At 37.6% G+C, this 22,373-nt stretch overlaps 1 protein-coding gene across 4 annotated transcripts in view; it reads left to right on the top strand.

Annotated features, from left to right (window-relative positions):
* Positions 1-22,373, top strand: part of prickle2b (prickle homolog 2b) — a 210,387-nt gene that overhangs the window by 18,101 nt on the left and 169,913 nt on the right. For all 4 annotated transcript variants that reach the window (XM_073072318.1, XM_073072317.1, XM_073072316.1 and 1 more), the window contains exon 2: positions 2,701-2,786. Coding sequence is in view for 2 of the 4 variants with exons in the window: in XM_073072317.1 (XP_072928418.1) it covers positions 2,701-2,786 (86 nt within the window). In the remaining 2 variants the exon portion in view is untranslated. The remainder of the gene's footprint in view (positions 1-2,700; positions 2,787-22,373) is intronic.

Raw genomic sequence — 22,373 nt, 5'->3', positions numbered from 1 at the left:
TTTGGACAAGTACATGGAGAAGCAGGGTTTATAGGAATGCAGAAAATTGGGACTGGATGGCCACTATAGTCAGCATAGACTTTTAGGACCAAACAGCCTGTATCTATCCTGTATTGCTCTGTGACTCTAAGAACCTATATAGGAGATTGTGTGATCAGGGGAAGTAAGGCAACAAATGGTATAATACTATATGTAGTGAAACAGATGGATGGATCATGGAGTAAATGTCTACATAGGTCGTGTTGGAAGATGGAGTTGATACAGCTGAATGTCTGTTGGTTGATGTGGGCATGATTGCCTGTTTCTGTGTTGTGTGGCTAATGATACCTAAAGGTAGCATGGCTGGTAGGTAAGGTAGTTAAGAAACATGGATACTTGCCTTATTGAGCTGAGGCATCGATTGCATGAGAGGGGAGGCCATGCGGGAGCTGAAGAAAGCACTATTTTGGTAACAATTAGAGTACAGTACTGGTCAACAAAGTATAGGAGGAATGTGATTGCACCAGAAAAACTGCAAATGAAGTTTATTGGCAAGTGACAGAGACTGGAAATTTTCTAAACAGATGAGATAGTGGCTATCCTGGTAAAACAAATAATGAGACTGAGAGGAAATCTAATTGAAGTCCATAAAATCAAGAGAACCTTACATGGTGAACCTGAAGGGCCTATTGTTCCTGATAGAGCTAAATACCAGAGTATAATTAGGTGGTTTTATGAAACTCTGGTTTGGTCACACCTGCCGCATTGCATTAATTTCTGGTTGCTTCATTATGGGAAGGTTTTCTCGGATGCTTCCTGAATTAGAGGTCATGTGCTATGAGGAGAGGTTGGATAAACGTGTTAACATAGAAGCATAGAAAACCTACAGCATAATACAGGCCCTTCGGCCCACAAAGTTCTGCCGAACATGTCCCTACCTTAGAAATTACTAGACTTACCCATAGCCCTCTGTTTTTCTAAGCTCCATGTACCTATCTAAAAGTCTCTTAAAAGACCCTATCATATCCGCCTCCACCACCATTGTGGGCAGCCCATTCCATGCATTCACCACTCTCTGAGTAAAAAAACTTACCCCTGACATCTCCTCTGTACCTACTCCCCAGCACCTTAAACCCATGTCCTCTTGTGGCAACCATTTCAGCCCTGGGAAAAAAGCCTCTGACTATTCACATGATCAATGCTTCTCATCATCTTAGACACCTCTATCAGGTCACCTCTCATCCTCTGTTGCTCCAAGGAGAAAAGGCTGAGTTCACTCAACCTGTTTTCATAAGGCATGCTCCCCAATCCAGGCAACATCCTTGTAAATCTCCTCTGCACCCTTTCTATGGCTTGCACATTCTTCCTGTAGTGAGGCGACCAGAACTGAGTACAGTACTCCAAGTGGGGTCTGACCAGGGTCCTATTTGCTGAAACATTACCTCTTGGCTCCTGAATTCAATTCCACGATTAATGAAAGTCAATACACTGAATGCCTTCTTAACCACAGTGTCACAGCATTTGTGTCATTTTCTCTCGAGCAGCAGAGGCTAAGGGAAGACCTGACAGAAGTTCATAAGATTATGAAAGGCGTAGATAGACAGTTGGTATTATTTTCCCAAAATCATTTTTAATACTAGATGGGCTGTATTTAAAGTGAGAGGGTGTAAGTTTAAAGGAGATGAGTGGGGCAAGTTTTTATAGTGTGGTGGATGCCTGTAGTGTGCTGCCAGATGTAGTAGTGGAGGTAAATACAAAAAAAAATTAAGTGACTGTTAGATAGGCATCTAAATAAATTTTAAAAATGGAGTGATATAGACATTGTGTATGTGGAAGGAATTAGTTTAGTTAGGTATTACTAGTTTAATTAGTTTGGCTGAAGGGTCTGTTCCTGTGCTGTACTGTTCCAATGGAAGAAAAGATCAGTGAGAAGTTCTTGAGAAAATTCACTGCCTAAGAGAGTGGCAAAGGCAGAAACTCACATTGCACTTAAACCATAATTGGATAACCATTTGCAAATTTTTAAGAACAGAGAGCTGAGAAATTGGATTAACCTAAGTAGTTGCATTTTTTATTGTCTTGTCTCTTTCTTTTATTCCACAAGTATAATTCTAGAACATTCACAATCATTGATCTTTCATAATAATGGTTATCTACAAATCCACTGTGTTGCTCAGTCTATCTGATGGTTCCTAATTTGTTGAGTATCTCCAGTGTTTTTTTATATATTTCACATTTACAACATTTGTAATATTTTGCTGTTCAGAATGGGCGTCACAGTACCCATTCAGTAGCACAGTGAACAATATCCACTCAGACCTGTGTGTGACTTCAGATCCACAATGTCATTGACTCTTAGATGCCTCCTCAACATAGGGGCAGTTAGATGGACAGTAAGTGACAGCAATGCTAGCAGCATCCATGTTCCATGAACAAAAAAAATGTTTTCTCCCTAAACTGGTAAATTTGTTTTTGCTCATGTGATGCACATTTGTCTAACATGTTCTGTTTTTATTTTTTAAAATGTTGCTTTTGCGAAGTAGAAAATGAACATTATTACTTGAATTCCATGCTATTTAGTTTCAAGGGGTGTTTAATGCCTTTAAAGGGGTTCCTTTGCTGATGAAGATTTCTATTTGCTATTTTGTCTTTTGTCTTTCTAACTTACTTAATATATTGTATAACTTCTCACAAACTATATTAATATATCATGTTTTACAGCTGTCTACAGTGGATGATGCAGAAAAGGGGCAGCCATGTAATGTATGTGGAGACCAGTGCCCAGGGTTGACATTACATAATTGGAGGTATTAATATTTTGGTGTTTTTGGAATATTGATTATAAATAACCTAGTTGTTATTTTTGCATAATTGTTTAACTCTGCTTCTATTATAAACATAATTTTAATACTGATTTTTCTAAGTCAACTTTGTATAAACACATCTTCTTTAAAAAATACTCAGTTATTTTTACCCTTCAATGTACACGGTATTAGATTGTATCATTGCTGCCTCTCTGTATCTATAATGGTCATATTTACTGTGACAAAATAATCTTGGGTAAAGTGTTTATGATTAGTGAGCTGTAATGATATTCTACAGATAGTTGCCAATTTATGTTAAAAAACAGCACTTTGGGGTAATGGATGAGAATTATAAATCTAAAATTAACTTAGTAGCTTCATAAATCAGGTAGACAAAATTGAGTTAGCTTACCACTGAACTTATATCATTAAGTCAAGTCAAGTCAACATTTATTGCCATTTCGACCATAACTGCTGGTACAGTGCATAGTAAAAATGAAACAACGTTTTTCAGGACCATGGTTTACATGACACAGTACAAAAAACTAGACTGAACTATGTAATAAAAGAAAACAGAGAAAGCTATACTAGACTACAGACCTACACTGGACTGCATAAAGTGCACAAAAACAGTACCGGCATTAAATTAAAAACTTGATGTTGTTTTCATATTTGTCATAGTATTCATAATGTCCCAAAAGTTTGTGAATCATGAGCACTGTAGTGGATAGCTCTAGTTCATTCTTTTGCAAGATACATGAAATTTGGTGTTCTTTATATGAAAAAGTAAATATTTTGGGGAAATATATCTCAAGAAGAACTAACTGTATGTTCTTACTGAGGTGCTTTTTGTGTTAATTCACTTTAACTATAGTGTGGTAGTCAGATGTTAGCTAAATTTCTTTGAATTATATTTGTACAATTTAAATAAAACATAAGGTGAGGGAGGAAGGAGAATAAACAGCCTAGTTGCTTACCCTATAGTTGCCATAGCTTTTAGAGGCACAGCAGGCTCTCCTTTATACTTAGGGAAACATACAAACACAGAGGAATGCTTTAATGGGTTCTGCATTTCTGAGAGAACTATAAACACTTTAAAGTCAGAAGACATTGCATATCAAAGTGTGTTGTAAATGCTTCTACTTTGTCCTAAAAACATTTAATCATGAAAGCAAATTATACCCTCTGACTCCTTAGTATATATTTACAAATGTAATCATTTTCCAACAGTTACAAATTGAGAGGCAATTATTTCAATTTAATATGTAACTTGCAAAGGGCAAAGAGCAGCACGGTGCCAAAATATTCACTGCTAGTAGACGAATAAAGAAACTTGCAATTTTTTTTCATTTATGTGGTATAATGTCTCCTTTTTCATCAAATAATATAATTATTTGAGGGTGTTGGGGAATATTTGATCCTTCAACACAACACTTCCTCATACAACGTGTAACTTTCCTCAATAACTTTCTAATGACATATAAAAGTTGTTAAATGTATTTACAAATAAATTAAAGCAAAATTTTGGTTCTTGCTGACAGTTTCTATTGTGGTGACTTTTATTGATACTCTGAAAAGGATTCTTCAATAAACCTTTTATATTTGCCTTAAGATGAAGGGTTGTAAGTGGTGACGTATGTATTCTGATAATAAATTTTACTTTGAATTTTGAACCTTACTTTGAGGGGTTCCTGAAAGTACTTAAGGTAATATCTGATATGTATTTATAATATAATTTATCCTTTTCATGTCATAAAATACATATTGCAAAAGGATTTTAGTTTATTCAAAGTCTTTAACTGTTGTATAATATGCAAGAAACTTAAATGATACATGGTTCATGAAAATAGATGAGAAGCTTTAGGAAATGCATATTTGCTTTACTGAAAGATAAATAGCTTTTTAAAGACCTCTAAGGAGAGTAGGTTAGTGAATCATTAAAAATAGTTAGAATTCTGTACATTGTTGTGTTAATTTGTATTGTTAGTGAAGCTAGGTGGTTAAGGGGGAGGGTTAAGGGGAGGGGAGAGGGTTAATATTATTTTTCTCACTATTTTATCATCACATTTATTCTTTGTAATTTTCTAAAATTTAATAAATAAATATTTAAAAAAATATAGCCAATGGAAAAAAAAGTGAAGCTTGGTGTAGTTAGACTGGAAGATAATTTCTAATTGACTTGAATTTTAACTATTACAACAGTATTTTAAATGTTACAGTATCTTAAATTATTTTTTTAGTTCAGTATATTTAGGAAATACTAGTGAAATGTAGAAACATTTCCATTGGCACCACTCTTCCCCTACAAAGGTAGGACTTGAAAAACTGAATTTGTACTGAAGTGTCGGATATTCTCCAAATCATTACTTGTTGTTTTCTAAATATGATTATTTCATCCATATCAAATGTGAATTATTTGAAAACCTTCTATGAATACAGTGCACATATTCTATGATAAATGTAACAGTAGAAGTTCAATGCACAGTGAAATGATTTTGCTGAATTTTTTGGCAGATAAAAGGCTATAATGGTTCTGTAATATAATTCAAAGTCAAAATCTCTGCATGGTGGAAATGCATACTAAAGAAAATGCTGGAAGTGCACAGCAGAGCTAGCAGCATCTGTGGAGAGAAACAAAGTTAAATTCTCAAGCTAATATTTTTAAAAGTAGCTTGTTTGTTTCAGTGTAGAGGCCACTCATCCCATCCAATTTATGTTGCTCCAACAGAGGTAATCCCGTTGTTTCCCTTCTCCTTTTTGATCTTCTCTGTAGGATTGCAATTTACTTTCTGCTCCAGCTTCCCATATCTGCAGTTTCTCGTATCAGGTTATTTTGAACCGCATCAACTCGTTTTTTTTCCCCATTTACCTACGGTAGCAATTAATCAACCAGGATGTTGGGAGCAAACTGAAGCATCTAACACAGAACGTGCAACCACATAGATAGCAACCAAGAACTAAACCCAAGTCCCCCTGGCTTTAATCCAGCAGCTGCACCATTCTGTCCTTTCATGAGAACTGAAAAAGAGAGGTATAAAATATTTTCGGAAGGTACAGAAGCAATGAAAAGCAGGGGAGATTTTGGTATGTGCTTAGAAAGGATGACAAGGGAATGTACAAAAGGGTGGTAGTTTAAATTGGGATGGTCAAATACATTTTTCTGAAGTTGTTGAATTCACCATTGAATCTGAAGCACTGCTATCTTGAGACAAAAGAAAAGTAGGTCAAGTCCCTTAACCATCATGTAGATATCACAATGGCAATATACTGGAGATTGAAAGTGATAGGCAACTCATGTTTGAGGGACACTTTTGCAGAGGGAATGAATTGGGTTTATTATTACTGATGTGATGTAAAAATTGTTGTTAAACTACTATAAATCACAAAAATAAAAATAAATAGTGCAAGGAAAAGGAATATTGAGGTAGTGTTCATGGGTTCATGGACCATTCAGAAATTTGATGTTGTTGAGCATGGGTCTTCAAGCTTCTATTCCTTTTCCCTGATGATAGGATTGATTGAGAAGAGGGCGTGTCCCAGATAATGGGAGTCCGTAATGAAGGATGATGCACTTTTGAGGCAGCACTTTTTGAAGATATCCTTAATAGTGGGGTAGCAAGCTGAACCTATAACCCTTTTCAGCCTCTTGCGATCCTGTGCATTGGAGCCTTCATACCAGACTGTGATGTAACCAGTCAGAATGTTCTCTATCATGCATCTGTAGTAACTTACTTGCTTATTGCCAGTTACACCACTGGCATTTAGGGCAACAACGAAGGTCCCCTATTTCTGTTTGTCCATACTGTCGCACACAAATGTAGAAAGATTCTTCATTGCTGTTTCTGTAACAGTTTTTGTTTGATCAGACAGTGTTGTTAGCCCTGAGCTGAACCCCTGAACCTGGAGGACCAGTGGAGTAGTTTGGCCTCTACCCTTTGACCTATTTGGTATGGGTGACCCTACCAAGCGCCAAAGTTTAAGGCACAGACTCCAGCCAGCATAGCTCTTTGGGTCATTGAGGTATGCAAGCCTCTAAACCATGACAACTTTGTGGTCCTCTTGGAGGACATCTATAGAAAACTTTAAGAATATCTGGTGATAAACCAAAACTGTTAACAAAGTAGAGCTGCTGGCATACTTTCTTTGAGATTGCCTCCATGTGTTGGACACAGGATAGATCGCCGAAGTGTTGATGCCCAGGAACATGAAGGTATTTCACAGAGCAGTTAGCTAATGTGTTAATATAAAATAGATGGCATCTATTGTTCCATGAAAAATAGTAAATGGAAAGTACAAGTATATCTCTTTGTTTTTGGAAACAATATTAGAACATGTTAGGACAGGGGAAGAAGAGAAGATAAACATCTTCTGCATTGCTGTGAGAGGAGAAGGATTGTAAAAGAAAAGGATCATGATGCCACAGAAAGAAATGTTCCTATTCTATAAATGTCCAGCAGAAACTATGCAGATAGCACTTAAATTGAGTTGATATGATTTAAGCTTTGTACAATTGCATGGCTGATACCAGAAGCACTGTAGGTAAGAAATATATTAAGATTTTGTATCAGAAGACTGTACAAATTGAGAATTATACTTGTGAGCAATCATGGTGCTGATTCTGCAGTCATGTGACTTTTGTTGATTGCAAAGCCAATATCTGGTTTACCTTTGCTTTCGTTTTTGTGTATAATAGCAACCTATTTTCATAGTATTACTGTGGGAAGCTTAACAGTGCGTATTTTTTGCTTTGATTTAAAAAAGGAGTTCCTTTAATATTAACTTCAAGTCATTAGCATTAATTTTAGCACAGAAGTTGGTACTTAATTTGTATGGTGATACAATGAGTATAATTTAATTATTTTTGTTTCTTAGCCCTATATATAATATGCTTCTTGAAGGAGCAGTTAGTTTTGTGTACTTGGAACATGAATAACAACTGTCAGAAATGTTGCATACTGTGATTTGAAGCAAATACGCAGAACTATTATGCAAAAGAAATAAAATGATATACATGTGTTTTATGTTGAAACTTAGGAATGATCATTTATGCTGTCATTTGCTTTAGCATTTTCTTTAAAAAGAGCTATATTTAGTGATTTTTATTTGGGAAAACCTAGAATTTTTGTTCTGGTCTGTAGTTTTCCCAAGAAAACACTGAGATAAATTTCAAAGTGTCCAGAAAAGATGATATAGCTTATGTTCACATAATTAGGAAATAGTAATTATGTTATGATTCAGGAACAGGATTCCACAAGGTTTTAAAAAGGCCAATGTAGAGAGAATATTTGAAGGATAATCTAGAACCAGGGATCACTGTTTAAAAATAACAGATCATGCATTTAAAACATATCAGTTGTGACCATTGGATCCTACTCTTCAAAGAGCAGCAGTTTGAATGTTCTTATGGCAAAAATAGATTTACATTTGATAAGCAAGGAGGTGAAGTAATAAAATAGGGCAATTTTGTGAACATAATGTAAAGAACTAAATTCTCATTTGAGGCGAGAGTGGCAGCCTTTGACATTAAAGCTGTATTTGATTTAGTGTTTCATCAAGGAGCCTTGGTAAAAATGCTGTTAAAAGGATTAAGGGGAGAACACTTAAATGATTGCAATCACATCTTGTACAAAGAAAGCTGGTTGCTGTTTAAAGTCAATCACAAGGGCATTGTTGCAGAAGTTTCTCAGGGCCATATCGTAGACACAGTTACTTTCAGTTGCTTTATCAATGTCCTTTTATCTGAACACCAGAGGTGGGGAAGTTTGCTGATGGTTACACAATAAGACAATGACCATTTCCTCCAAGAGGAGTCTGACCACCTAACAAATCACTGAGTTCTTTACCGACAATATTTGGGGTTATCTTCAGAAGCTCAGTTGGAATACTCAGAATCTGAACCAGGTTTATTATCACTGGCACATGTTGTGAAATGTGTTGTTTTGTGGCAGGAGTACAGTGCAGTACATAAAATATACTGTAAATTATAAGATATAGTGAAGTATTATTCATGGACCATTCAGAAATCTAATTTCAGAGATGAAGAAGCTACTCCTGAAATGTAGAGTGTGTATTTTCAGACTCTTGTATGTTTTCCTTGATACTAGTAATGAGAAGAGGGCATGTCCTGGGAGATGGGGGTCCTTATTGATGGATATCTCCTTTTGAAAATATCGTTTATGCTGGGACGCTAGTACCCATGATGGAGCTGGCTAAGTTTACAATCTTCTGCAGTTTTTTTTTCTGATTATGTGCATTGGAACTTGAAATTCCTGATCATTTCCCCTGCTAATGCTTCTCTCAACTTTCCCTTCCAGTATTCCATAATCAATTCCTTGGTCTTGTTAAGTGCCAGATTGTTGTTGCGACACTACTTAACCAGCTGATCTATCTAACTCCTGTATATCTCATCACCATCTGATATTCTCTCAATAACAACTGTGTCTTTGGCAAATTTATAGCTAACTTTTGTGCTGTGTCTGGCCAGGCAGTCATAGAGAGAGAAGCAGGCTAAGTATGCATCCTTGAGGTGTGCTTGTGCTGATCAGTGTTCCTATCCACATTGACTATGGTCTCCCAATGGGGAGGTCAGTTTTAGTTGCAGAAAGAGGTTTTAAAGTTATTGATTTGCACTGAAAGGATGATGGTGTTGAATGCTGAGCTGTAATCAATAAACAGCAGCCTGAGGTAGGTATTGCTGTTGTCAAGATGGTCCAACGTCGAGTGGAGAGCCAGTGAGATTGCATCAGTTGCAGCCTATACATATGTCTATTTCTTGTTTGAATACTTAAGGGGGCTACAACAGTTTTTTACAATTATGTATTAAATGCAACATTATGTCACGGTCCGGTCCGTTGACTCCTCATTTCAGTTAATTTCCTTTTCCCCGTGTTCCACTGGGCTCCTTGATTAAGGCACCTGATCCTCATTTGAATCGGCAGCATAAAAACTCTGGCTTACATCTACTCGCTGCTGGTTCGTCACCTCAGCAGTGCGGCTATGGTTGTTCCGGGCCGCCGAGAATGAGTCGAGTCGAGAGCCTGCTGATCGCAGTTCCTGGGTCGAGTCGAGAGGCTGTCGTCCAACTGAGTTTTGCAGGCCGTTTGCCGCTTCATGTGCTACCCGGAGTCGAGATACGAATGGACTGTCGTTGTTGGTTTTTGTCGTCTCATGTTCGGCTGAGTATTGTAGGCCGCTTGTCACTACTCCAAGCCGCGATATGAATTGTCTGTTGTTGTTTGTTTTTGTTGTCTTGTGTCTGGCCGAGTATTGCAGGCCGTTTGCTGCTGCTCCGAGCCGCAATACAAATTGTCTGTCATTGTTTGGTTTTGTCGCTCGGTGTCCAAGTCCATGTCTAGGCTCAGTCTCCAAGTCAAGTCCACGTCCAGGCTCGGTGTCCAAGTTCAGGCTCAGAGTCCAAGTCAATGTTCAAGTCTGCATAAGAATACTAACCCATTCTCCTTGCCTGTGTCCTGCACTTGTGTCCACTCCAGCAGCTCATTGCAACACATTAAGGCAAAAGTCATGTTTTTATTTTCATAGAGCAAACACGAGGAAATCTGCAGATGCTGGAAATTCAAACAACGACACACACATAACAAGTTTGGAGTACTCAGGAATAAGTGGTGAAGTAAATGGTTTTAATATGACCCAACAGTTAGTTAAGAAATATGGCAAGATAAATGTGCTTTGTTTCAGTGAAGCAAATAAGCACAGCGACTGCTGATTTTGTAACCTTTAATGAAAGTGGTTGGTGCTTTTGAATACTCCTTAAAAGGAGTCATTATTTAACAACTTAGTCAATGGTAACAAAAGAGAAAGCTACATTAGCACAATAGATATGAATATGCAGATTAAGTTACTGAAAGGTAATAAATGAGAATGTCAATTACAGAATAGCTATTTTCTCCGGTGAAAACCTTTTTCAATGAGTAAACTCTGTGTGTGTGTGTTTTTAAGTTTCAGGTATACTCTGGCTGTAACCAGCAGCCTTTTCCTACCTGAAGACTTTATTAGAGAATCTTGTATTTGTTAAAGAAAAGCCTAAAACAGCAAACATTCAGAAGTATTCATTTCCATGATTCACAGCATTTGGAATAGTGCTCTTTTAAGTGCTCAAATGTTTTTGATTTATGGCAGAGCTAACAGTTTTCCTTTTAACTGCTTCAGTGCTTCAAATATATGCATTCATAGGTTTTGAGCTGAATATTTTGTTAATGGCATTTTTTTATTCGTGTTATTCAAGTTTAATATGTTAACACTGTAATTTTAAGCATTTGTGCTCTGCACTGATTTTTGTTTCGAAGGAGAAAATAAAATGCTTGGTAATTTGTAGCTCTGCAAAATCAATTTCTTAGTCCCTCACTTTGCACAACTGTGCACAAGTACATACACAACTACCCATACACTCCTTTAATGAACTTTTTGATTCAATATTTTGAATTAAATTTCTGATCAGGGAGTGTTTATTAAGCATTTGATCAAAAACTTTGCTCTTTTCACTGTCATTAGATCTTATGGAAGATGCAATTTTTTTTACCTAATTTTAATGTTTCATTTTTGTTTTGCAATTTGTGTTATTATATTCTGCCATTCAACGATTGTTCTTTAGTTGAGTGACCCACATTTTAATTTTCTGATGTATTCTGAGTCAAAGAATGGAGATCATTTGCACACTATAGATGGCTTATATTGTAGCATATTTTCAACAAGAGAAATCCTGGATTCTTAGCTTGTTCTTTTGGAAAAAAGAATCTTTTTCAATGTGAATACAAAGATGTGGATCATGATAGCATTCACACTGACTGTTGAACCATACAGTAACTCTCAAGGGGTAAATTCATAGTTTCTAGGACATTTAATAAAGAATGATCCTTTAACTAGGTCTCCAGTGGATTTGTTGACCAGCATATAAAATTGTGGTATTCAAGTCAGGAATTTAGCTTTGGGTTTAAAATGCCTATTTAATGTTAACTCCTTCTTCAACTGGCCCTCAGGAATGTGGATTACTTGCTTCTAATTGAGTTTTGTGGGTTCTGAGGTAGTTAATGAAGGCTTTGTGGGAATCTCGGACTCTTCCAAAGATGGGGAAGGAGGTAATGGAAATAGCTGTGAGGTACTTCTAAGATGGTACAATTCTTCTGCCACAATGTGGAGTGGTGGTTTTGCTTTTGTTAACTCCCAATGTATATGCTGATAGCTTATTCCATTCCAGTAGAGAGCTTCGTAGAACTGAAGTGAAAAATTGTATATAGGAAAATGGACAGGAGGGTTAAGTTAATGACACAGCACCTCTCTTTGAGTAGTAATCAATCTGAGTTTTGCAGGAATTTGTTGGGATTTTGCACTTCTTCAAGGAGGCTTTGGGCATATTCCTTGAAAATTTTCTTCCATCGATTTAGTAATCACCTCCCTCAGCAGAGCTTGCCTTCCTTTATGCTTCTGAGACCTGGACCAGGCATCGCAAGACACTGGCAAAATGCCATTAACACTGTTATATAAAATTCTCTCAATTCATGGGATCTTCAGTGTTATAGTATTTCTTCTAATTTGTAGAATGTCTTATTTTCAGAATTTCTTAGTGATTTTTTTGTTCCCTTTCAAAGTTATTAAATTACAAAAAATAACATCTGGTGTAAACTTAAGTCCTATTCTCCCTCATCTACAAAGATGAGGCCCTGCTAAGCAATGTTGAGATGCTGCAGTTAAGACTTTCTTCAGTAAAGGGGACATTATGATAGAAACAGAAATATCCCTCTCTGCCTTCTACAATGTAAGCCACTGTAAAAGACCTCAGTCACCTCCATCTAGGAGTTATAGAGCTCTTCCTTGAGTTGCAGAGTCAATTGTTATCAGATGAACATTCAATATGAGGCACCACAGAACAACTCTAAGAAAATTGTATTCAACACAAGATTTATCATAATCTTTCTTATCCCCACAAAAACCTTTGGTTGTGTTAGAGAGAGTCTGTGCAGAAACCACAAATTTATCAGATTCTTTGTCATTCTAAATCTGCTGCACAATGACAGGCAAGTCATATTCTGACCAATGGGTCCACCACGGTGTAGTCGAGGGTCAATTAAGGCTATGTCATTAACTTAACCCTCTTGTCCACTTTTCTATGCAGCAATTTTGCACTTCAACTCCACTAAGCTGTGTACTGCAATGGAGTGAATCTGTAGCATGAGTTAAAAATTGTTGAAACTTGTTGCTTTCAATTCAGAATCAAGTTCCCAGAAAAGGAGATCATCTATGCAGTTGAGGTGTTTCAATTGATTGTAGTAAAAATACACCTGTATCTGGAAGGTCTAACTGCTGGTGAGACAGCAGTATCCTGGCAAAAACTACACCATGAAGACAAAAGAACACTCCAAGCATCAACGTGAAAAAGTTATTGAAAAGCACACGTCAGGAGATGGTACAAGAAAATGTCCAAGTCACTGAATATCTCTTGGAGTACAGTTAAGTCAGTCATCAAGAAATGGAAAGAATATGGCACAGTTGTAAATCTGCCTAGAGCAGGCTGTCCTCAAAAGCTGAGTGATCATGCAAGAAGGGGACTTGTGAGGGAGCCCAAGAGACTTATGACAACTCTGGAAGAGTAACCAGCTTCAGTGGCTGAGATGGGAGAGGCTGCACATACAACTGCTGTCATTAACCAGTCACAGCTTTATGGAAGAGTGACAGAGAGAAAGCCATTGTTGAAAAAATCTCACATGAAATCTCAGCTGGAGTTAGCCAGAATGCATATGGGAGGCTCTGAAGTCAGCTGGAAGAAGGTTCTAAGGTCTGATGAAACCAAATTTGAGCATTTTGGCCATCAGACTAATTAAGTTTAGTGTAAGCCAAACACTGCACATCATCAAAAACAGACCATCCCTACCGTGAAGCCTGGTGGTGGCTGCATCATGCTGTGGGGATGTTTCACTGCAGCAGGCCCTGAAAGGCTTGTGAAAGTGGAGGGTAATAGAATGCAGCGAAATACAGGGAAATCCTGGAGAAAACCTGATGCCATCTGCAAGAGAATTGCGCCTTAGGGAGAAGATCTGTTTTCCTGCAAGAAAATGATCTGAAGCATAAAGCCAAAACTACATGGGAATGGTTTAAAAACTGCAAAGTTAATTTCCTGGAGTGGCCAAGAAAGAATCCATACCTCAAGCTAACTGGATTTGTAAAGGGCAGTTCACTCACGGCCCCCATGCAATCTGCCAGAGGTTCAGCAAAGAAGAATGGGGAAAAATTGCAATGTCCACATGTGAAAAGCTGATAGAGTCTTATCCGTACAGACTCAAGGTTGTAATTCCTGCCAAAGATGCATCTACTAAATACTGACTTGAAGGGGGTGATTGTGCAATCAATTATTTAGTGTTCAATAATTTTAATTTAGACCAATTTGTAGAACTTTGTTTTCACTTTGACACAAGAGTCTTTTCTGTTGATCAGTGTCAAAAAAGCCAAATTAAATCCACCATGACTCAATGTTATATATAAAAAAAACATGAAAATTTCCGGGGGGGGGGGGGGGATAAATACTTTTTATAGGCACTGTATCTGATACTCATTGTCGTGGCTATCCCTCGAAGTCGAGGATGCTGGTCTTCATTCCGTTGATCTATCACAGAGCGAAGACGCCTGTGCATGTATTTGTTTAATGTGTACTTAATGTTGCAGTCCAAGAAGCACACAATACTTCACAAATCAACCAACTGATTCCAATGGCATGGAAACCATGACGATTGGAGCTGATGGATTTGTTGCCACCTTCATCCCCCTTCACAGCTGTTGAGTTTGAAGTAACTTCATCCGTCTGTTCCAACATTGAGGATCTGACATTCTACACTGAGCTCCACCATGGCAATAGGTTTCACAGAAAATACCTGAAGAATATTCTCAAGTCATGAAACATGTAACATTTTTATCATCTCATGACCAACACTGGCCAGTAATTGCTCAAATTGGAGAAGCATTTCAGATGTCTTTAAAGCAGTGGTTCCCAATCTTTTTATGCTATGGACCAAAACCATTAAGCAAGGGGTCTATAGACCCCAGGATGGGAACTCCTGCTTTACAGCATATAGAGCCAAGTGAAATCAGTTCAAGTAGTGCAGGGTCTCTTAAATAGTCCACTCTTCCATTCCCAAAGCACCTCTAGGCTGTAAATCTAGATAAATTTTATCATCTATCTCAGAATCAATTAAACTGGACTGGAAGCAAGGTATCCTTAATCCCAAAAGTCTACCTTGGGTGATAAACTTATTTTTGTCAGTGCAAAGATTTAACTAGAAGGGTTCTAGTGATTTCTATATGATTGAAAGGTGTCCATGTACACCTTGAAAATAACACTGTTTTTTGACCTGTCTTTTGGCTGATTCAGGCAGGCTATGATTGTGATATAGTAATCGGCTAACAGTAATTCCATAACTCAATTCCTGTTCATCAGGTCCATCGGCTTCCACTTCAAAATTTACTTTCCATTGAAGTTAGTAAAGCTACTTTAAAATATATACGGGATTAATCAATTGTTAAATGTATTTTAATGTCTTCATCTAGCATTTGCAAGCATATTACAAAGACTCTGGACCATGTAGGTTAGTACTAGGAAGGTTTATTTATTTCTATTTCCTTTTGGAAATTTATGTTGGAAAATCTATTAAAGCAAGCCTTTTTTCTCTTTTATATTTGTACCTGTCAGTAAATCAGAATTAATTCCAAGCCCTCTGGTAGAAATGCACTTTATTTCTCATTTCTCATGACTATCTCACAGTTATGATCTTCCAAATCAGGTGCTACTGCATTTTCTTGTCTCAAACATTTTGTGTTTCTGTGCCAGGAAAGAACATGTCAAGAAATTCCTTGCTAACCGGTCATGCAGTTGGAATTTGTCCAATTGATAACAACTATCCCAAACAGGCTTTGAAGAAAGGCAGAGCAGTGGGAATCTAATTAAACCTTTTCTAGATTGCTAACATTGCATTTGCAATTTTTGTGCATGTGTTGATTTTATATTCCACAATGTAAAATTATGTTAATTAAATAATGAACTTGATTCTGTTGGATTGCAACATTAAATATGACTTCTCTTGGGATTATCTACCACACAAACATACCATAACTATGTCATAAAGACCTTGAATAGTGAAAAATGCTGGGGAAATTACAGTGCAAGTGACTTAATTCTTTCAGTTAGGCAGGTCTGATTACCTGCAACTTTTCATAGCTTATATTTTCGTTAAAAATAATCTCAGCGGTATTAATCATAGTTCTGACTGTCAAAGACAATAATTTTTTTTTGTTGCTAAGAATCTTATACTCAAAATTGTGATCTGTGTTGCCTAATTGAATAAAAATCTATTAAAGTTGCTAACATTCAACAATAATAAAGACTACTGTTAACAAAACAGTTCAATTTTAATATTGGCGTCCCATATTCCTAAAGTCCAATTAATGAATGGTTTGTTTTAAAAATTTAAATGTTCCTCTTCTGTTTTCCCTCAATTCTGACTTTGATATAACCACAAGCACAACATTTGTTCATTCTTGGAAAATGTCATTGCTGGCAATTCCAACCTTTGTTCCAATTACTCATGAGCTGAAGCAGCTAGAAGTCAATAGCACTGGTGAGCTCTGAGTTACATGTAAGCCAGTCTGAGCAGGGTTGCAGATTTCCTTCTCTGAAAACATGAGTGAACTAGATGAAATTTTACAGTAATGTATTAATTCCTTAGTTACTGTGAATTTAAATTGTCTGATTGTCTTGATGTAATTCGGAATAATACCACTGGAACAAAATCCTAAACTCTGGTTTATACTCCAGTAACCTTGTCACTATATGTAGAATCATGGAGCACTACTGCACAGAATCAATCCGTGTCAGACTATTATTCTGCCTAGTCCCATTGACCTGCACCTGGACCATAGCCCTCCATAACCCTCCCATCCATGTACTTAACCAAACTTTCCTATCAGGTCCTCAAGTTCTTGCAACATACTTGTAAACTTTCTCTGTATCCTTCAATCTTATTGATATCTTTCCTGGAGGTAGGTAATCAGAACTACACATAATATTCCAAATTAGGCCTCAGCAACATTGTATATAATTTCAACATAACATCCCAACTCTTGTACTCAATACTTTGATTTATGAAGGCCAATGTGCCAAAATTGTCGTTATGACTACCTACCTGTGACACGACTTTCAAGGAATTATGGATCAGTATTCCCTCGTCACTTACCTCCAGGAAAGATATAAATAAAATTGAAGGATACAGGGCTCCTCAGTTCACTGTGTAATTCCCACTCTTTTTTGGCCTCTCAAAGTGCAACACCTCACACTTGTCTCCATTAAATTTCATCTGCCATTTTTCAGCCCACTTTTCCAGCTGGTCCAGATCCCACTGCAAGCTTTGATAGCCTTCCTTATTCACTGCAACCCTAATCTTGGTGTCATCCACAAATTTGCTGATCTAATTTACCACATTATCATCCAGATTGCTGATATAGATGATAAACAACAATGAACTCAGCAACAACCCTTGAAGCACACCACTAGTCACAGGCGCCCAGTCAGAGAGGCAACCATCTACTACCACACTCTGACTTTGCTCGCAAAGCCATTGTCAAATCCATTTTACTACCTCATCATGAATATCAAGCAACTGAACCTTCTTGATCAACCTTCCATGTCAAAGACCTTGCTAAAATTCATGTGTCAACATCCACTGCCTTGCTCTAAAAACTCTAAAAGATTGGCTAGAAACAACCTACAATCCACAAAGACATTTTCACTATTCCTAATTATTCCCTGGTTGTCCAAATATTTATATGTCTGGTCCTTTACAATACCTTCCAGTAATTTACCACTACTGACATTAAGCTCACCAGCCTATAATTTCCTGACTTACTACTCTTAAAGCCTTTCTTAAAGAATAGAATATTAATTATCTTTTTCTGCACTAGGCTTCCACAAGGTCCCAGGCAATACCTTGTCATGATCTACGGGTTTATCCACTCTTTATTTGCCTTCAGCCAATATGCACTTCCTCCCCTATAATCAATATATTGTCCATCACCTAACTGCTGTTTTACCTCAGTGCAATACAGTTTGTGTCCATCTCCCAAGTAAATACAAATGCAAAAAAAAAAATTTAAAATCTCCCCCATCTCTTTTGGTTCCTTGCAAAGATCACCTTCAAGAGGACCAATTTTGTCATTTGCTATGCCTTTGCTCAAGATATCTGTAGAAGCCCTTGGAATTCTCTTTCATCTTGTCTGCTAGAGCAACCTAATGCTAATTGTACATTTATTTAAAATAAACAATGACCATCTGCTTGGAGGAAAATTGACTTATGACAAGTAGATTTGAAGTCTTCACACATTTTCAAATGCTGAATATTTCATTATATTTTAAAACATTCTGTAAAATTGTTAACTTGCTTTGTTGTGCTCGTATAATCCAGGCAAAGAAAGCACAAATTATTAATTTACAAAGAGGTGTATTGGAATAGCCATGAGTTCTTAGATTATATACACCTTTGAAACTCAAAAGGGATATGCCATTTTAAAATAGTTTATGAGTTATCATTTAATGACTTAGTTCTAGGTATACTGGTATAAAATATAGTTGCATGTCTATGAATGGCTAATTTGTTGTTATGCCTTCTCCAGAACACCTTGATTTGGAAAAGATGTGAAATTCATTGTGAGTTACTGTGAATAGTGAGGTTCACCAATCTTACCTTTTTGGAGAAAAATTAGATTCATGATACTGCACCTCAATACTGCAGCAATCATATTTATACTCCTTTTAAAGATGTGGTATTTTCATTATATATTATTTGTAAATATAAATATAATGGAATCACACAAAGAATCCAGGGAGGTGTTAACTGCCTTTTAGACAGGGCATGTTTGACAATTGCAATATTTTGATTTTGCTAATGTTTACTTTCTGAATACTTAACAAAATCAAGCACGATTGCAAAGCTTAGCAGGTGTAATGATGTATGTGCAAAAGGATTTTTTTAGTCAAGGTAGTAATCTGGCTTTAAACCTGGTGCCTGTTCTATGCTTCACTGAAAAGAGTGGGTGAGTTCATAGCATTAGCGAGGGTAAAATACAAGGGAGCTTTGTGTTCAAATCTTTGTTTTGAAATACAAGCATGACAAGATGATCAAGTTTAGGACTTTACTATACAGTTAAACTGCATGTGATGCAACACAGTTATACATAAATAACACGAGTTTCAAAACAGTAGCCTTTATGTCTTTGAGCTTAGCGTAGACTTAATAATATTCCTAGGATTATATTTTGTGATTTTGACGACATGTCACATATTTTATTACCAGTAAGTATTGATGTTAAAAAATAGCTTAAGCTTATAAAAAAGAGATTGTTGTAGTTACCATTTTAAGACGGGAGGAGTGGGCAATGATCTCATAATGTCTTCCTTCAATCTGATTACTGTTTCAGATTACAGGAACATCTTCCAATTAATGTTTTGCTTCCAAAAATATGTATAATGAGGTCAATAATACAATATTTTGGAATTTTTCTTGGTTACCTCATTGATGATTGTTATTATCTGATTGGTTTTGTAGGTAATGAATCTCTCTTACAATATTAATATGCTTCAGTTTACTTAGGGGTGTGTGCTGGAATGTCTATGGGTGATTGCAGGGCTTTGGGAATGCCAAAGCCTCAGCAGAATACTTGATAAAACAGATAATGAGCAACAATTACTACAGCTAAAGTTTATTAACTGGTTTATTTTTAATAACTAAACGGTTGCATAAAATGTTATGACAGTAGTCAGTCTGATGCTATTTCACCACTGGGCTTATGTTGTGGCAGTGATGTCATACTGTTAAAAATTGAATGCATGATCCAAATATCATTTTGTCATTGCATTCACCTGGTGTGGGAATAGATTATTCGATCTCGGGGTGCATTTTACTTGCTTCTAATGTAATTCTACAATGCATAGAATGGAGATATCTACAGCACATTACAGGCCATTGGGCCCATAATGTTCTGTTGACCATGCAACCTACTCTAGAAGGTATCTAGAGTTACCCTTCCGCATAGCCCTCTATTTTCCTAAGCTCCATGTACCTAAAGAGTCTCTTAAAAGACCCTATTGCATATATGTCAAACTCAAGGCCCGCGGGCCAAATCCGGCCCGCGGTGGAATTATCTTTGGCCCGCGAGATAATATCTAATTACTATTAAAGCTGGCCCCAGTAATCGAAGCGCCTATGGCGTATGATATGGCTAATGCTGAGTTTATTCAGGTACCAGGTTTTCAGGGTTTTTAGTGTTTATTCGGCAGTCTTGCTTGGCAGTCTTCTTCATAAAAAACGGAACACTTTGTAGAACACTTCGAAAACTTTGTAGTTATAGCAGAGACTGAGACACATGAGAGCAGGCTGAAAAACGGAGGCAACGAAAGCTGCGTTCGCACGTGTCCGACTGATCCGGCCCGCATGAAGCTGCATTTTGCTCAATCCAGCCCGTGACCTAAAATGAGTTTGACACCCCTGCCCTATTGTATCCACCTCTACCACCCTCGTCAGCAGTGTCCTATGGACACGGACCCCAAGATCTCTATGATCCTCCATATTGCCAAAAATCTTACCATTAATACTATATTCTGTCTTCAAATTTGACCTACCAAAACAGATCACTTTACACTTACCTGGGTTGAACTCCATCTGCCAATTCTCAGCCCAGTTCTGCATCCTATCAATGTCCTGCTGTAACCTCTGACAACCCTCCAGACTATCCACAACACCGCCAACCTTTGTGTCATCAGAAAACTTACTAATCCACCCTTCTACTTTTTCATCCAGGTCATTAATAAAAATCGGACATAGTGGAGGGATCAAAGAGACCACACCTGGAGTATTGTGTGCAGTTTTGGTCCCCTTAATCTGAGGAAAGACATTCTTGCCATAGAGGGAGTACAAAGAAGGTACACCAGATTTATTCCTGAGATGGCAGGACTTTCATATGAAGAAAGACTGGATCGACTGGGCTTATACTCACTAGAATTTAGAAGATTGAGGGGGGATCTTATTGAAACGTATAAAATTCTAAAGGGATTGGACAGGCTAGATGCAAAAAAGATTGTTCCTGATGTTGGGGAAGTCCAGAACGAGGGGTCACAGTTTAAGGATAAAGGGGAAGCCTTTTAGGACTGAGATGAGGAGAAACTTCTTCACACAGAGAGTGGTGAATCTGTGGAATTCTCTGCCACAGGAAACAGTTTGAGGCCAGTTCATTGGCTATATTTAAGAGGGAGTTAGATATGGCCCTTGTGGCTAAAGGGATCAGTGGGAATGGAGAGAAGGCAGGTATAGGGTTCTGAGTTGGATGATCAGCCATGATCATACTGAATGGCGGTGCAGGCTTGAAGGGCCGAATGACCTACTCCTGCACCTATTTTCTATGTTTCATAACAGATCCCTGTGGAACACCACTGGTCACTGACCTCTATGCAGAATCCCAATTATTTACAACCACCCTTGGCCTTCTGTGGGCAAGCCAATTCTGGATCCACAAAGCAAGGTCTCCTTGGATCCCATTCCTCCTTACTTTCTGAATGATCTTGCATGGGGAACCTTATCAAATGCCTTACTGAAATCCATATACACTACATCCACTGCTCTACTTTCATCAATGTGTTTTGTTACATCCTCAAGGAATTCAATCAGGCTTCTAGAGCATGACCTGCCCTTGACAAAGCCATGCTGATTATCCCTAATCAGATTATGTTTCTCCAAATGCTCATAAATCCTGGCTCTCAGGATTTTCTCCAACAACTTGCACACCACTGAAGTAAGACTCACTGGTCTAGGTTATTTCTACTCCCTTTCTTGAACGTTTGCAACCCTCCAATCCTCCAGTACTTCTCTCATCCCTATCGATTCAAAGATCATCGCTAGAGGCTCAGCAGTCTACTCCCTCGCTTTCCACAGTAGCCTGGGGTATATCTTGTCCAGTTCTGGTGACTTATCTAACAATGCTTTTCAAAAGGTCTAACACACCCTCTTTCTTAATGTCTATATGCTCAAGCATTTCAGTCTACTTTATGTCATCCCCACAATTGCCAGGGTCCTTTTCCCTGGTGAATATTGAAGCAAAGTATTCATTAAGTGCCTCTGCTACCACCTCCTACTCCATGCACACTTTTCCACTATCACACCGGATTGATCCTATTCTCACACGGCTCATCCTCTTGCTCTTCACATACTTATAGAATGCTTTGGGGTTTTCCTTAATCCTGCTCAGCAAGGCCTTCTCATGGCCCCTTCTGGCTCTCCTAATTTCATTCTTAAGCTCCTTCCTGGCAACCTTAATGCATTCAGTCCATTAGAATTTTGCTCCTCATTTTTCTCTCTGACTTGAAGGATAGTTTTGGGTTTCTGGGTTCTGCAGAGCTTGAAATTATTTGGGATATTAGGCTTCTGGCATTGTTAATAAAAAGTAGTTGGTTTAATTGGAGTGGCCATATTATTTATTGAGCCAGTGTTAGAGTGGGGAGCTATAGCTTTGGCTCGAGGTAAGGAAAGTGGAGGCTAGCTTGAGGTTTTT

Source organism: Hemitrygon akajei, chromosome 19, assembly GCF_048418815.1.
Source record: "Hemitrygon akajei chromosome 19, sHemAka1.3, whole genome shotgun sequence".
Lineage (NCBI taxonomy): Eukaryota > Metazoa > Chordata > Chondrichthyes > Myliobatiformes > Dasyatidae > Hemitrygon > Hemitrygon akajei.
This window is presented reverse-complemented; position numbering and strand designations above follow the sequence as displayed.